The 15,607-nt window shown below is 44.3% G+C and overlaps 1 protein-coding gene across 1 annotated transcript in view; it reads left to right on the forward strand.

The window, feature by feature from the left end:
• IQCG (IQ motif containing G) overlaps window positions 1-15,607 on the forward strand; it is a 49,726-nt gene that overhangs the window by 27,939 nt on the left and 6,180 nt on the right. The window contains exons 5-6 of the mRNA XM_008063688.2: window positions 1,609-1,770; window positions 3,473-3,547. Coding sequence (XP_008061879.1) covers window positions 1,609-1,770; window positions 3,473-3,547 — 237 coding nt within the window. The remainder of the gene's footprint in view (window positions 1-1,608; window positions 1,771-3,472; window positions 3,548-15,607) is intronic.

A 15,607-nucleotide genomic window follows, 5' to 3' on the forward strand; every position in this document is an offset into this window, starting at 1 on the left:
GCGGCCACTGCACTCCAGTCTGGGCGACGGAGTGAAACTCCAACTCAAAAAAAAAAAGAACTCTGGAGCCATGTCTACCTTGTTCGACTTCCTTTTCTGCCATTTACTATTTATTCCACCCTGAGCCAACAATTTTGTTTTTTGTTTTTTGTTTTTTTTTTGAGTGGGAGTCTCACTCTGTCGCCAGACTGGAGTGCAGTGGCTGCTCCCGGCCACCGCAGCCTCAACCTGCTGGGCTCCAGCGATCCTTCCGCCTCAGCCTTCCAAGTAGCTGGAACTACAGGCACGCGCTACCACACCCAGCTAATTTTTTGATTTGTTGTAGAGATGAGGTCTCACCAAGTTGCCCAGGTGGGTCTCGAACCCGCGGGCTCAAGTAATCCACTCACCTCGGCCTCCCAAAATGCTGGGATTACAGGCTGAGCCACCCAGCCCGGCCATAAATGCTTTTCTTAATGAATATTGAGCCCTTAAAATCGCCAAGCATTTGGTAACTGGCAAAGAATTTTCACACATAACCTCAATGAATTTTTATTATTGTTCTCTGAGATATTTCAGGCAGGGCAGACACTATTAATTCTTTTTTCTATTTTTTTTTTTTTTTTTGAGTCGAAGTCTCACACTGTCACCCAGGTTGGAGTGCAGTGGCGCACTCCCAGCCACTGCAGCCTTGACCTGCTGGGGTCAGGCGATCATTCCGCCTCAGTCTTCCAAGTAGCTGGAATTACAGGCGTGTGCCACCGTGTCTGGCTAATTTTCTGATTTACTATAGAAACGAGGTCTCACCAAGTTGCTGAGGGTGGTCTCGAACCCCTGGGCTCAGGCAATCCTCTCACCTCGGCCTCCCAAAGTGCTGGGATTACAGGTGAGAGTCACTGCGCCCAGCCTGCTCTTTTCTATTTTATAGAAGGTAAAACTTAAAGAGTTCAACTGGCTTGGCCAAGTTCACATGGGTGGTGAGGCTTGGGTGGAAAGTCAGTTCTTTGGATCATTTTTATTAGTGTTCTTTCTACCCAAATGAGATAGTAATGAGCAATCTGCGTGGGAAATATGGAGTTCCCCAAGAGTGTGCCTGTGAGAGACCCTCACAGTCCTGATTCTTACAACGACTTTGTTATCTTTCATTTTCATTTCTACTATTCATGATTGTTGGCTTAATTTCCCATAGAGTGATAGCAGAAACATAGTTCCAGTTCCTTGTTGATTTATAAATAAGAAAGGTGACTGGGTGCAGTGGTTCACACCCATAATCTCAGTACTTTGGGAGGCTGAGGTGAGAGGATTGCTTGAGCCCACCGGTTCAAGACCAGCCTAGGCAACTTGGCTAGACTTCATCTCTACAATAAATCAAAAAAATTAGTTGGGCGTGGTGGCACGTGCCTGTAGTTCCAGCTACTTGGAAGGCTAAGGCGGAAGGATCACCCAAGCCCAACAGGCCGAGGCTGCGGTGGCTCAAAGCATGCCACTGCCCTTCAACCCGGGTGACAGAGTAAGACTCCAACTCAAAAAAATAAATAAATCAATACAAAAGTTGCGCTTAAGTCACTGATCAAACGGAATGGAGATAGAATGTATTTTCAATTTAGAAACCTGGTCTTTCCACTACAGAGTCGGAATGAATATATTGCTCACCTCAAGGACCAGTTGCAAGAGATGAAGGCAAAAACCAACTTGGAGAATCGCTATATGAAAACAAATACCGAGCTGCAGATTGCCCAGACCCAGAAAAAATGTAACAAAGCTGAAGAGCTCTTGCTGGAGGAGATTGAGGTAATTCCTGCTGGGAGAGGCCAGGCAGATGGTCTTGCGTTTCATTGCTAAGACTGTCTCAGCTCACAAAGGAGGAAAGGGAGGTCAAGGTAATCCTGCTGTGGGAAGTGTTGCTTTTGAGACTGTCTCAGCTCACAAAGGAGGGAAAGGAAGATTCACTCTATGTTCTCCTCAGCAGCCCGCACGCTTGAGGTTGAAAAGTCCAAATGAGGAGCTGGTATTTACAAGCAGAGATTCTGATAGGCTGTAGCCGGCACCTCCTGCTTCTTTTATAATAACTGAAAATTGGTTGTACTTTCTCCCCTCAGTCACTTTATTCTTATCAAATCACTAGCCACTTCTCTTAGTCATTATAGGCAGAGGGCAAAACAAGAGACTTAGTACCAGCAGGTTTTGCACCTTCAGCTAGCCAGTACCTTTTAATCTTTTTTTTTTTTTTGAGTTGGAGTCTCACTCTGTCGCCCAGGTTGGAGTGCAGTGGCACGCTCAAGCCACCACAGCCTGGACCTGCTGGGCTCAGGTGATCCTTCTGCCTCAGCCTTCAAAGTAGCTGGAACTACTTTGCACTACCATGCCCGGCTTATGTTTTGATTTATTGTAGACAAGTTCTCACCAAATTGTCCAGGTTGGTCTCAAAACTCTGAATTTAGGCAGTCATCTCACCTCAGCCTCTCAAAATGATAGGATTACAGGCTTGAGCCATCACGCCCGGTACCTTTTACTCTTTTAGTAAGAAATACAAAATCTGGAGAGCTGAACTTCATTCAGACCTTAATTTACAGAACAGTCTTAGTGAAAAATATCAGGAGAGAGAAAGAAGTGGTAGACCTTCACTGGAGGAGGAATGCAAAATGGTTAAAGAACAAGAGGCAAAAACCAGGTGCTAGTCCCAGCTACTTGGGAAGCTGAGAAATGGGATGATTGCTCCAGCCCAGGAATTTGAGAGCAGCCCCATCTCTTAAAAAAAAAAAAAAAAAAAGTGTGCCGGGCTCGGTGGCTCAGCCTTAATTCCGCACCTTTGGGAGGCTGAGGTGAGTGGATTGCCTGAGCCTGCGGGTTCGGGACCCACCTGGGCAGCGAGACCTCATCTCTACAATAAATCAAAAACTCAGCCGGGTGTGATAGCACATGCCTGTAATTCCGGCTACTTGGAAGGCTGAGGCGGAAGGATCGCTGGAGCCCAGCAGGTCGAGGCTGCGGTGGCCGGGAGCGGCCACTGCACTCCAGTCTGGGCGACAGAGTGAGACTCCAATTAAAAAAAAAAAAAAGAAAAAACAAGTGGAACAACAGGTAGAAGGAGCAAGCATTCATAGAGAGTGTAATTCATGTGCAGCAGGGCCCTTTTTCTGGACTTGAGCATCTTTGAAAGTTAACTCCCCAGGTGTGCTCAAAGCCATGACAGCACTCTTTTTTTGCACTCTGGAATTTCCTTTTCTGGGCCCGAGAACCTTGTGCACTCTGTTTCTCTCCTGAAATGGCCATCATTTTCCAGGTAACACGACTGTGGTCCTTTTGTTGGGGCCCTGACATGGCTCAGCACTGTTTGTGAACATGCATTGTGTGGAACCACAGTGAGTTGCAGCGCCTAGGCAGCCATACACACGGCCTGTACTGCCATGTAGGCTGGGGCGCTAGTCTCCAGAACTTACAGCTTCCAGCCCTGCATGGGAGAACTGCTGGTGTTTGATTATTGTTCTTGCAGAAACTAAGGATGAAAACCGAAGAAGAAAACCAGATTCACATGGAGATTGAAATCTTCCTTAAAAAGGAGCAGCAGGTGGGTCCCCAAAACGTTTTTATCCTTGATTATAAAATACTGAGGAGAGAAAAAAAGTTTTTTAAAGGAAAGAAAAATCACCCATAATTCTTCCAGCCTAATGAACTATAGCCGATGTTTTCTTTCAGAGTTCTCTATCTGATTAGACATTAAATTTAGCTGGAATTTCAGTGAGTACAGGTAAAATTTTGTCTTCTGCCTTTATCATTTAGCTTATATATGAAACAATTTTTGTATTCCTATATTGCTTCATAGTCATAATTTTAAAATAAAATGTTTCTCCTCAGTGTAGTGGGCAATAAATAAAAAATAAAATAAAATTTACTGATTTTTTAACATTATAAAAAAACATTATCAGTTGGGGGAAGATTTTTAAAATTACCAATTGCTTTTTCACTCATTTTTTTCATGTTATTACAGTCTTTTTATAAAATGAAACAGTTGTTTAATGTTCCACTGAATGGCTATGCCATAGTTTACTTGATACCCTTTATTTTGGATACTTAGTCTGTTTCCAAAGTTTTATTGGCACAAGTAATTAGTAATGAAAGCTTTGCCCAAAGAGCTATTTTTCTTTCCTGCAATTATTTACTAAAAGTACATTTCAAGCATGAGGTTATTATTTCAGAGATACTGGTATCTTATGACTCTTGGTAAATGTTACTAATAATTTCTAATCTATGCTGCCATCAGCAACATATACTGGAAGTCATTTCAAGGTATCTTCAGTAGTACCAGCCGTTGTAAAATTTTTTTTTTTGAGTCAGAGCCTCACTCTGTCGCCCAAGCTGGAGTGCAGTGGCAAGTTTATGCCACCGCACCCTCAACCTGCTGGGTTCAGGCGATTCTTCTGCCTCAGCCTTCCAAGTAGCTGGAACTACAAGCATGCACTACTACACCCGCCTTTTTTTTTTTTTTTTTAATTTACTATAAGACGAGGTCTCACCAAGTTGCACGGGCTGGTCTTGAACCTGCAGGCTCAGGCAATCCCCTTGCCTCGGCCTCCCAAAATGCTGGGATTACAGGCTGAGCCACCGAGCCTAGCTCCTCTAACTTACTTTTAATAAGCTATATTTCCTTTTCCTTTTCTTTTTTTGAGTTGGAGTCTCACTTTGTGCCCAGGCTGAAGTGCAGTGGAGTGGCGTGCTCATGGCCACCGCGGCCTCCACCTGCTGGGCTCAGGCGATCTTTCTACCTCAGCCTTCCAAGTAGCTGGATCTACAGGCATGCGCCACCACACCTGGCTTATTTTTTGATTTACTGTAGAGATGAGGTCTCCCCACATTACTCAGGCTAGTCTCAAACTCCTGAGCTCAGGCAATCCTCTTACTTATAATCCTAAAGTGCTGGGATTATCGGAGTGAGCCACCGCGCCTGGCCATAAACTATATTTTCTAATAAAAAAAAGTGTTTCTATGATGAACCAAAAACAAACAACAACAAAAAAGTGAAGCCCTCTTAAATTACTTTTCTTTCAGAAAATAAGTTTCTTCCTTGTCTTTTTATTTTCCTATATGTACTTGTACCTGCAAATATGCATTTTTTAGTATTTGTTTTTTACATACATGGATTCATACTGTTTTGTTTTATTGAGAGGGTCTCACTCTCTCACCCAGGCTGGAGTGCAGTGGCACACTTATGGCCACCGCACCCTTGACCTGCTGGGCTTAGGCGATCCTTCCACCTCAGCCTTCTAAGTAGCTGGAACTACAGGTGTGCGCCACTTGGCTAATTTTTTTTTTTTTTTTTTTTTTTTGAGTCAGAGTCTTACTCTGACACCCAGGCTGGAGTGCCATGGCATGCTCACAGTCACTGCAGCCTCGACCTTCTGTGCTCAGGTGATCCTTCTACCTCTGGTGATCCTTCTACCTCTGCCTTCCAAGTAGGTGGAACCACAGGCACGCGCCACCACGCCTGGCTAATTTTTTGATTTATTGTAGAGACAAGGTCTCACCAAGTTGCCTAGACTGGTCTTGAACCCCTGGGCTCAGGCAATCCTCTCGCCTCCATCTCCCAAAGTGCTGGGATGAACCACCACCTGGCTCTTTTTTCTTTTTAAATTTCTTTGTCTTTAATGTTTTCTCCAGCAGTATAGCTACTATATAATACATAAAAATGTAGTTAGCCATTCTTCTGTCAGGAGACTTAGGTTGATACCAGTCGTGCTAACAATGCTAGAGGTTCTTGGCCATGTCTCTCAGTGCATGGTATATGGAAAGGACATTTAGTTTCATATATTGCTCTGGAGTCCTTATACCCTCTCACTCGAGTTCTAATGGCTTTTCAGTTGACTCATTTGGATTTTCTAGGTAGAAAATCTTACCGAGTGCAAATAATAACAATTTGAGATATGTTCCTTTTCATTATATGTCTTTTTTCATTGCATGGAGTATTGCATACTGGTGAGTCAAGTGTAATGTTGTTTAGTGGGCATGATAATGGGGCATCGTTTCTCTGTTGTTGGTTTTAATGATGTTTCGTCCAGGATCACACATAGTTATCTCATGTGCAAGTTAGGGCACTCATTGGGAAAGAATGGGGCCCTGAAGCCTGGAATGGGAACATCCAGTTGGATTTAGATAAAACTGAAAATCTTGAGCTTCCACGTCACTGTGAGGCTTCTTTGCAGTGGAAGTGGTCTGCCTCCTGTGTCTGGAAAACAGACTCTCTTTGCCCCAAAATCCTGTGATAGCTTCATCTGAGGAAGATGCCTTACAGGGGATGCTTCTTCATTAAACCCAGCACAATCAGCCGTATTGTCACTGGATTTAGAACTAGGTCACATCTCAGCAACTCAGAAGAAAATAGCTTACACCCCAAAAGAATTAGAAGGTTTTGCTAATAAATATTGGGAGAAACCTGGGGACTTGTGTGGGAATGGATTCCGAAAGTGTTAGAACAAGGAGCGTGGAATAGAACACTGGATTGGACTGAATTCATTGACGTGGGTGCATACTAGAGAGTCCGGATTGTCCACGTTTGCTTCTGCCGCTGGAGCTGACTCATAGCTGCCTACATTTGATGAGATGGAGATGCCAGAGCTTCCCTGCTGTGATCTAGAGGAAAGAATCCAAAGATTTAGGGAGATAAGAACGTCAGGAGTGGATTTATCACGTGGAACCTACACAGCTACCACCAGACACCCGTCCCTAACCACGAGAGGGCCCAGAAGACACTCCTCTACTAAGAAGTGGAGAAGTCCACTAGTGAAGGGAGCACTGCATCCCTAAAAAGCTCTGTGGTTCCTTTCCTGTGTAGGCTAGGGATGAAGGTAAGGGATATTGTCATTGATAGCAGTCCCCTGATTCAGTGGGATGATGGGATCCTGAGGTGCCAAAGTATACATGGCAGCACTTCACCATCAAAGACAAGGTGAGCACATCAACTGTGAAGGGCGGCAGAGATGTGATGGTCATCAGGATGTCTTTGCCACAGGAAGATTTGGCAATGGTTAATTGCTCATGGTGACCGTACGAACAACATTGATGGGCTGCCTACTCAAGCATAAAAAGCATAGCAGGAAAAATAAAGGCCAGGTCTGGGAGCCTAAAACCTGATTTGAGTCACCACAATAGAGAGCCATGACCTCCTGCCCAGTTTCCAGAATGAAGTCACTTCCCAGACCCAGAGTCTCTCTATTCCAGTGAGCATAAAGGGTAGGATAGCTTCCCAAGGATGAACTCTGCCACACTGCTGCAAGTACATCCTTGTAAGTCTTCCTCTAAGCCTTATCCCCAAAGCTTGTGGCTACTTGCAGAGTTCTCATGTGCTGGGGAAAAGAAAGTGTCATAGCTTTTGAGATTACTAAATATTGGCTCTGGGGACCCAAAACACCACTGTGGCCCCTAGTCAAAATAGGGGATTGGCCGGGCACAGTGGCTCAAGCCTGTAATCCCAGCACTTTGGGAGGCCAAGGCAAGAGGATTGCCTGAGCCCAGGGCTTCAAGACCAGTCTGGGCAACTTGTTGAGACCTCGTCTCTACAATATATCAGAAAATTAGCCAGGCACGGTAGCATGCACCTGTAGTTCCAGTTACTTGGAAGGCTGAGATGGAAAGACGGCCTGAGCCCAGCAGGTCGACGCTGGGGTGGCCGTGAGGGTGCCACTGCACTCCAGCCTGAGCGACAGAGTGAGACTCCCACTCAAAATAAAACAAAACACAAAACAACAACAAAACCCCCAATAAACCAGAAACAATGCTGCACCCCTGGTGGAACTGTAGAGATTAGTGCCATCACCAAAGACTTGAAAGAAGCTGCAGTGGTAATATCACATTCCCATTTAGCTCAGCTGTTTGGCTTGTGCAAAAGTTGCAGCATGGATCTTGGAGAGTGACTTGACTGTGAATTATTGTAAATAGTGACTCCAGTTGCAGCTCCTGTTCCAGATAAAATAGACACACACACACACGTGTGTGTGTATTTTTTTTTTAATTGAGGTCTCAGTCTGACACTCAGGCTGGATGGAGTTCAGTGGCACAATCATGGCTCATGGCAGCCTTAAACTCCTGGGCTTAGGCAATCCTTCTGCCTCAGCCTCCCGAGTAGCTGGGACTACCAGCATGCACCACCAGACCTGGCTAATTTTTTGATTTTTTTATAGAGACAAGGCCTCACTATGTTGCCCGGGCTGGTTTCAAACTCTTGGGCTCAAGCAATCCTCTCACCTCAGCCTCCTAAAGTGATGGGATTACAGGTGTGAGCCACCACTCCTGGCCCAAATATTATATCTTTATAGGAGCAAGTCTTAAGAAGCCCCTAGTACTTGGTATGCAGCTGTTAACCTGAGCAAAGCTCTTGTCTCCAAATTAATTTGGAAAAAAAAACACCAGAAGCAGTTTGCTTTTACCTGACAGAGCCAACAGTACAGCTTCACAATCTCACATCAGGGCTGTGTCAATTCTTTTCTCTCCCATAATATTGTCTGCAGAGAAATTGCTGGCTTCGACTTTCCACAAAACATCATAGTAGTTCACTGCATTAATGGTGTTATGCTGATTGTATCTGATGATCAGGAAGTAACAAGGGCTTTAGATAACTTAGTATGACATGTGTCAACTAGAAGGTGGGAGATAAAGTCCATTCTGGTACTAATTCTTTCTCATCACCAGTCCATTAGGTAATAGAAATCGTACCTGTGATTTGAACAGAGGAAACTTAACAAAAGAATCATGAAGCTAATAAAGGACTAGCTACTTAGAAGGGGTGAAAGATAACTCTAAAGAACATCCTAGGACAGCATTCAAGGAAGAAATAAACTTGAAAGGTAGGGGGAGGGGAGGATGCTTCCCAAGGCTAAGATTCAGACCTCGCTAGGGAGGCTGAGGCTGAGGCTGTGGCTGTGGCTGAGATGGCAGATGCTTGCTGGGTGGCCTCAAGCCAGAACTAGCTCACAGCTGGCAGGATAAGGCCAGCAAGCAGGGACTGTGGGCTTGCTACAAGTTCCCTTTTATTTCCCTAATCAGGATGAGTACTCAGTTAGTTAAGCAAAAAAAAAAATGAATGCATTTTTTTCATCCTTTGAGGCAATTTTTTTCTTTTTTCTTCCTTCCTTCCCTCCCTCCCTCCCTCCCTCTCTTTTCTTGTCAGAGTCTCACTCTGTTGCCCAGGCTGGAGAGCAGGGACATGATCACAGATTACCACAGCCTCCACCTCCAGGGCTCAAGCAATCCTCCCACCTCCGCCTCCTGAGTAGCTGGGGCTACAGGCACATGTCACCATGCCTAGCTAATTTTTTGATTTTTTGTAGAGTTTTGCTATGTTTTTTAGAGTTTGTTTGCTATGTTTTGTAGTTTGTATGTTGCCCAGGTTGGTCCTGAACTCCTGGGATCAAGCAATCCTCCTGCCTCAGCTTCCCAAAGTGCTGGAATTTCAGGCGTGAGCCACCATGCCCAGTCTTGAGATGATATATTTTCCTTGTTTATTTGTTAATAAAGTAAAATACATGAATAGAGTTGCTGATTTGAGTCATCTTTAAATTTTCATAATGTGTTTGGCAAGTGAGAACCCTCCTGCTGGGTATCAGTTAAAACTTGTTGGTGAATGAGTGCCACTGGGTGTCCCAAATCCATACCACCGGCAGCCTTAGACTGGGAACAAGAAACGGAAGCAGCACGCTGGAACCAATGCAAGAGATCTTGTGACCATGTCCCTCTGGCGCCCACTACTGACGAAGTTTAGCATTTTGCTAGCCGGCGAAAGAAGTGCGGAGAGCAAGCACTCGGTGTCGCAAAGCAAGGCAGTGAAGGGTGAACTTGGAGCTGAGAGGCAATCAATTTTAGCTGCTACAATGGGGATTTCTTTTTTTTCTTTTATCATCAGGTATGAGGTTGACTCTATAGGTTTCTGGAAGATAAACTTTATAAGCCAAGAGAATTTCGTTTTGGTCTTATCTTGCTGAACTTTTTTTTTTTTAATTTCTAGTCAGGATGATGACTCAATTTTATCAGATGGATTTTTTTCCCAACCATTTAGATGATGTGGTTTCTTTTCTTTTTTTTTGAAAGTAGAATTTATTGAGAAGACAGTGGGAGGGGATCTGAGGGGATTGCCCGGTTTTTTCTTTTTTCTTTTTTTTTTGAGTTAGAGTCTCACTCTTCACCCAGGCTGGAGTGTAGTGGCACACTCACAGCCACCCAGCCGTGACCTGCTGGGCTCAGGTGATCCTTCCACCTCAGCCTTCCAAGTAGCTGGAACTACAGGCGTGCACCACCATGCCTGGCTAATTTTTTAATTTATTGTAGAGATGAGGTCTCGCCAAGTTGCCCAGGTAGATCTTGAACCCCTGGACTCAGGCAATCCTCTCACCTCAGTCTCCCAAAGTGCTGGGATTACAGATGTGAGCTGTTATGACCGAGCTGTGAGAGATGCCAGCACGTCGAGTCATTAATTATGAGACCTTTTACTAACGTGGGGTCAAGAAAGCTCTTGACACTTAAGTGAAGTTTGCAACAAGCTTTTAAAGGCAAAAACTGCAAGTGGGCTACATAGCAGGGGATGAAGGTACAAGGAACTAAAAACAAAAGGAACAATCTCTTGGATTTCAGTTAACAAGGCATACAATTACACGGAACTTGTGGCTAGGGAGTTTTCAATGGCCAGCAAGAATGGTCAGCATGATCGCGCAGGGGAACACAGTTGTGGGTCTGTGGTCATGGGAACATTACAGTAATTACACGTATACAGTGGGGGGGGGTTATTTTTAGGTCAGGCAGACAGCTAAGATGGAGGATTTCAACAAAATGGAGTTACTTATGTGAAGCAAGTTATTGCAATTATTTTACATATTTCATTAGCTATTTCAGAGCCATTGCACCCGGCTACGTTTTCAACTGAAAACAAATGATTATTGATCTTTCCACTAATCTCTTCTTGTCACTTTTTTTTTTTAAGACTCTACCATTTTCTGCTTTTATGTATCTCAGATTCGACTGTGTTTAGATCATTGTCTTGTCACTTTTGTAACTTATGACTTTCTAAAATATAATCCATTTCATCTAAACACTGACTTCAAATTTATTAGCAAACTGTGCTCTGTAACCTCTTACAATTTTTAAGATTCCTTTATTTCTATAACTATAATATTTTTCAATTTTTTTCAAAATTGTGTCTTCTCTCCCTTTTTCTTGCTGACAAAGGTTTACCACTTTATTGGCTTTTACAAAAAAACTGTCTTTTGCTTTTATTGAGCAAATCTGCTTTTTTTCCTCTGTCACATTGTTTTTTGCTTTAATTTTCTTTAACTTTCTTTGAGTGTATGTTACTGATCTTTGTCTAGTTCCCTAAATGCTCAATTCATTTATTTTCCAGTTTTTTCACTTGATTTTTTAGAGATGAGGTCTCACTGTGTTGTCCAGGCTGGTCTTGAACTCCTGGACCAAAACATTCCTTCCATTTTGGCCTTCTAAAATACTGGGATTACAGGTGTGAATCACTGAGCCCAGTCAACCTTTTTTTGTTTTCAATTGTTGCCCAGCCTGGAGTGCAGTGGTGCTATCACGGCTCACTGTAGCCTTGACTTCCTGGGCTCAGGTGACCCTTGCATCTCAGCCCCCTAGTATCTACAACTACAGACTGTGCACCACCTCACTTGGTTAGTTTTCAGATTTCTTTTGTAGACACATGGTCTGGCTATGCTGCCCAGGCTGATCTCAAACTCCTGGACTCAAGCAACCCTCTCATCTCGGCCTCTCAAAGTGCTGGGATTATAGGCATGAGCCACCATGCCTGATTAGCCAACTTTTATTATTTTCTAGAAAATGCATGTAAACCAATATCTTTTCTGAATACTGTTTTGGAAGTAATTTACAGGCTTACTTTTATTTTTATAGAAACGAGGTCTCATTATGTTGCCCAGACTGGTCTTGAACTCCTGGGCTCAAGTAATCCTCCTGCCGCAGCCTCCCAAAGTGCTGGGAATATAGATGTGAGTCATGATGCCTGGCTTTACAGGTTTCATATATAATCTTTACATTGTCATTCCTTTCCAAATGATTTGTAGTTGTTATTTCCTTCTTTTTTTTTTGAGTTGGAGTCTCACTCTGTCTCCCAGGTTGGAGTGCTATGGTTTGCTCACAACCACCACAGCCTTGTGGCCTGTTATTTCCTTCTTAACTCAAGTTATTTAAAAGGATAGTTTTTAAGTGTCGAAGTAGATGGAATTGGTGAGGGAGGAGTGTGGGCTTTTCGTTGCTCACAACAACACTCTGAGTTTTGTGCTCTGATTGTCGTGCATTTTGGTCCAGAATGTGAAGTGTAAGATTTATGTTAGACTGGGTGTGGTGGCTCACACCTATAATCCCAGCACTTTGGGAGGCTGAGGTGAGAGGATTGCCTGCGCCCACGGATTTGAGACCAGCCTAGGCAACGTGGTGAGACCTCATCTCTACCATAGATCAAAAAAATTAGCTGGGTGTGGTGGCGTGTGCCTGTAGTTACAGTTACTTGGAAGACTGAAGCGGAAGGATTACTTGAGCCCAGCAGGTCGAGGCTGTGGTGGCCATGAGTGTGCCACTGCACTCCAGCCTGGGAGACAGAGTGAGACTCCAACTCAAAAAATAAAAAATAAATAGATTTCTGCTTGTAGGAACTGGTCAGGTTATGTGAATATTCCATAGAAATTTGAAAAAAAAATGTGTGTTCTCTGTTAGGGACAAAGTTTTTTGTTTTTTTGTTTTTGTTTTTTGAGATGGAGTCTCACTCTGTCGCCCAGACTGGAGTGCAGTGGCCACTCCCAGCCACCGCAGCCTCGACCTGCTGGGCTCTGGCGATCCTTCCGCCTCAGCCTTCCAAGTAGCTGGAACTACAGGCGCACGCTGCCACGCCCAGCTAATTTTTGATTTATTGTGGAGATGAGGTCTCGCCAAGTTGCCCAGGCGGGTCTCAAACCCGTGGACCCAGGCAATCCACTCACCTCGGCCTCCCAAGGGCGTGGGATTACAGGCTGAGCCACCGAGCCTGGCTTAGGGACAAAGTTGTATAAATGTCTACCAGTCTAGCTGTCAAATTTTTCATTTTGTTACTGATTTTGGCTTATCCAAGCTATAATTTCAGAGAAGTGTGATAGTCTCCTAAGATGATGTGGATCTGTCAGTTTATTTATTTTTTCCTTTTTTTTTTTTAAAACTCTGTCGTCTAGGCTGGATGCATGATCAGACAATTCTTCCACCTCAGCCTCTTGAGTAGCTAGGTCTACAGGTGCATGCTACCACACCCAGCTAATTTTTTTTTTATTTTTTACTTTATAGAAACAAGGTCTTGCTATGTTGCCTAGGCTGGTCTTAAACTCTTGGGCTCAAGCAATCCTCCTGCCTCAGCCTCCCAAAGTGCTGGGATTATAGTGCCTGGCTCAATTTCTTGTACAGTATAATAATCTTTGCTTTATATATTCTAAAATACACTATTAGAATATAAACATTTCCTCAGCAGCCATTTTGGGCCTTAGGTAATATAAATAAACAGAAAATAAATAATATAAAGGCCAGACATCATGGCTCATGCCTATAATCCCAGCACTCTGGGAGGCTGAGGTAAGAGGATTGATTGCTTGAGTTCAGGAGTTCAAGACCAGCCTGGGCAACATAGTGAGACCTTGTCTCCACAAAAAATAAAACAATTCGCCAGGTATAGTGGTGCAAGCCTGTAGTCCTAGCTACCTGGGAGACTGAGGCAGAAAGGATTGCCTGAGCCCAGCAGGTCAAGATTGCTTGAGCCCAGCAGGTCGAGGCTGTGGTGGCCATGAGTGTGCTATTGCACTCCAGCCTGGGTGACAGAGGGAGACTCCAACTCAAAAACAACAACAACAACAACAAAAACTACCACTGCAATATCCTACAGTGGTAATAGTATTACTAAGAAAGGCCTGTGAGAAGTGATTCAATCATGAGGGTAGAGCCTGCATTAATAGATTAGTGTCCCTATGAGAAACCCCAGGGATCTCTGCCCCATTCTGCCATGTGAGGCTAATGCAAAAACATGGCCGACTAGGTGGTGGGCTCTTGCCAGTCATGGACTCTGCCAGTGCCTTGATTTTGGACTTCTCAGTCTCCAGAACTGTGACAAATACATTTCTGTTTGCCACCCAGTCTGTGGTATATATATATATATATTTTGAGTCAGAGTCTCACTCTGTCACCCAGGCTGGAGTGCAGTGGCACATTCGCAGCCACAGCAGCTTCGACCTGCTGGGCCCAGGTGATCCCTCTGCCTCAGCCTCCCAAGTTGCTAGGACTATAGGCATGCACCACTACACCTGGTTAATTTTTTGATTTATTGTAGAGATGAGGTCTCGCCAAGTTGCCCGGGCTGGTCTCAAATCCCTGAGCTCAGGCAGTCCTCTCACCTGGGCCTCCCAGTGTGCTGGGATTATGGGTGGGCGCCACTGTGCCCGGCTTCTTCCCTTTCTGAAGGCAAAGCTATCACTTACCTCTTCTTCCCCACTCCGACATCCCATGTTGGAATTTCTCATTTTATAACATATTATGATACATATACATACATGCATTGTGCTATGTGCTTTACAAGGATTGTGCTTTTGAGCCCAATAATCCTTTGAGGTTTGTACTATCACTGTTTTATATATGAAGGAACTGGAGGCTGAGAGCATTTCAGTAACTCTCAGTGCCATGGTCGGGATTTGAAACTTCAGAGCCTGTGTTCTTTCTGCTAGATAATCCTGCCTACTTTGAGACTTTAATTCCATATTATGATTTATTGTTAAAAGTATCATATATCATATAGTTAAATATACATGTTACTTGTTCGCTCCCATTCTTAATGTATGCTTCATTTTCTTTTCTTTTCTTTTTTTTTTTTTTTGAGTTGGAGTCTCACTCTGTCGCCCAGACTGGAGTGCAGTGGCCGCTCCCGGCCACCACAGCCTCGACCTGCTGGCTCCGGCGATCCTTCCGCCTCAGCCTTCCAAGTAGCCGGAATTACAGGCATGCGCTACCATGCCCGGCTGATTTTTTTATTTATTGTAGAGATGAGGTCTCGCTGCCCAGGTGGGTCTTGAACCCGCGGGCTCAGGCAATCCACAGGCTGAGCCACCAAGCCCGGCTCATTTTATTTTCTACAGTACATCCTTGAATGATTTTCAGAAAGCCGGGGTGTCCTCTTTCCCTCTCATTTGACTGCTAGGGTGGATTGGGATAGAATCTTAGATTCGCATTCATCTTCTTTTAGAAGTTTCTAGATGTTGCTCCCTTCATGACTAGTATTTAGTGCTGTCAATCAAAAAGGCATCTGATGCCATTTCAACCTTTCAGGCTTTTCTATCTACCTTTTATTTCTTTCCTCTTCATTGCAACTTCCTTTATCCAGACATTTGGAAGACCCTCCTCCATCTTTTTTTGTGTGTGTGTGTGTGTGTTGGAGTCTCACTCTGTCACCCAGGCTGGAGTGCAGTGGCACGCTCACAGTCACCGCAGCCCCGACCTGTTGAACTCAGGCAAGCCTTTTGCCTCAGCCTTCAAGGTAGCTGAAACTACAGGCACGTGCCACCATGCCCGGCTAATTTTTTGATTTTTATTGTAGAGATGAGGGCTCACCAAGTTGCCCAGG

This window comes from Carlito syrichta, unplaced genomic scaffold (genome assembly GCF_000164805.1).
Source record: "Carlito syrichta isolate Samal-C Ts95f unplaced genomic scaffold, Tarsius_syrichta-2.0.1 Scaffold306997, whole genome shotgun sequence".
NCBI classification, from domain to species: domain Eukaryota; kingdom Metazoa; phylum Chordata; class Mammalia; order Primates; family Tarsiidae; genus Carlito; species Carlito syrichta.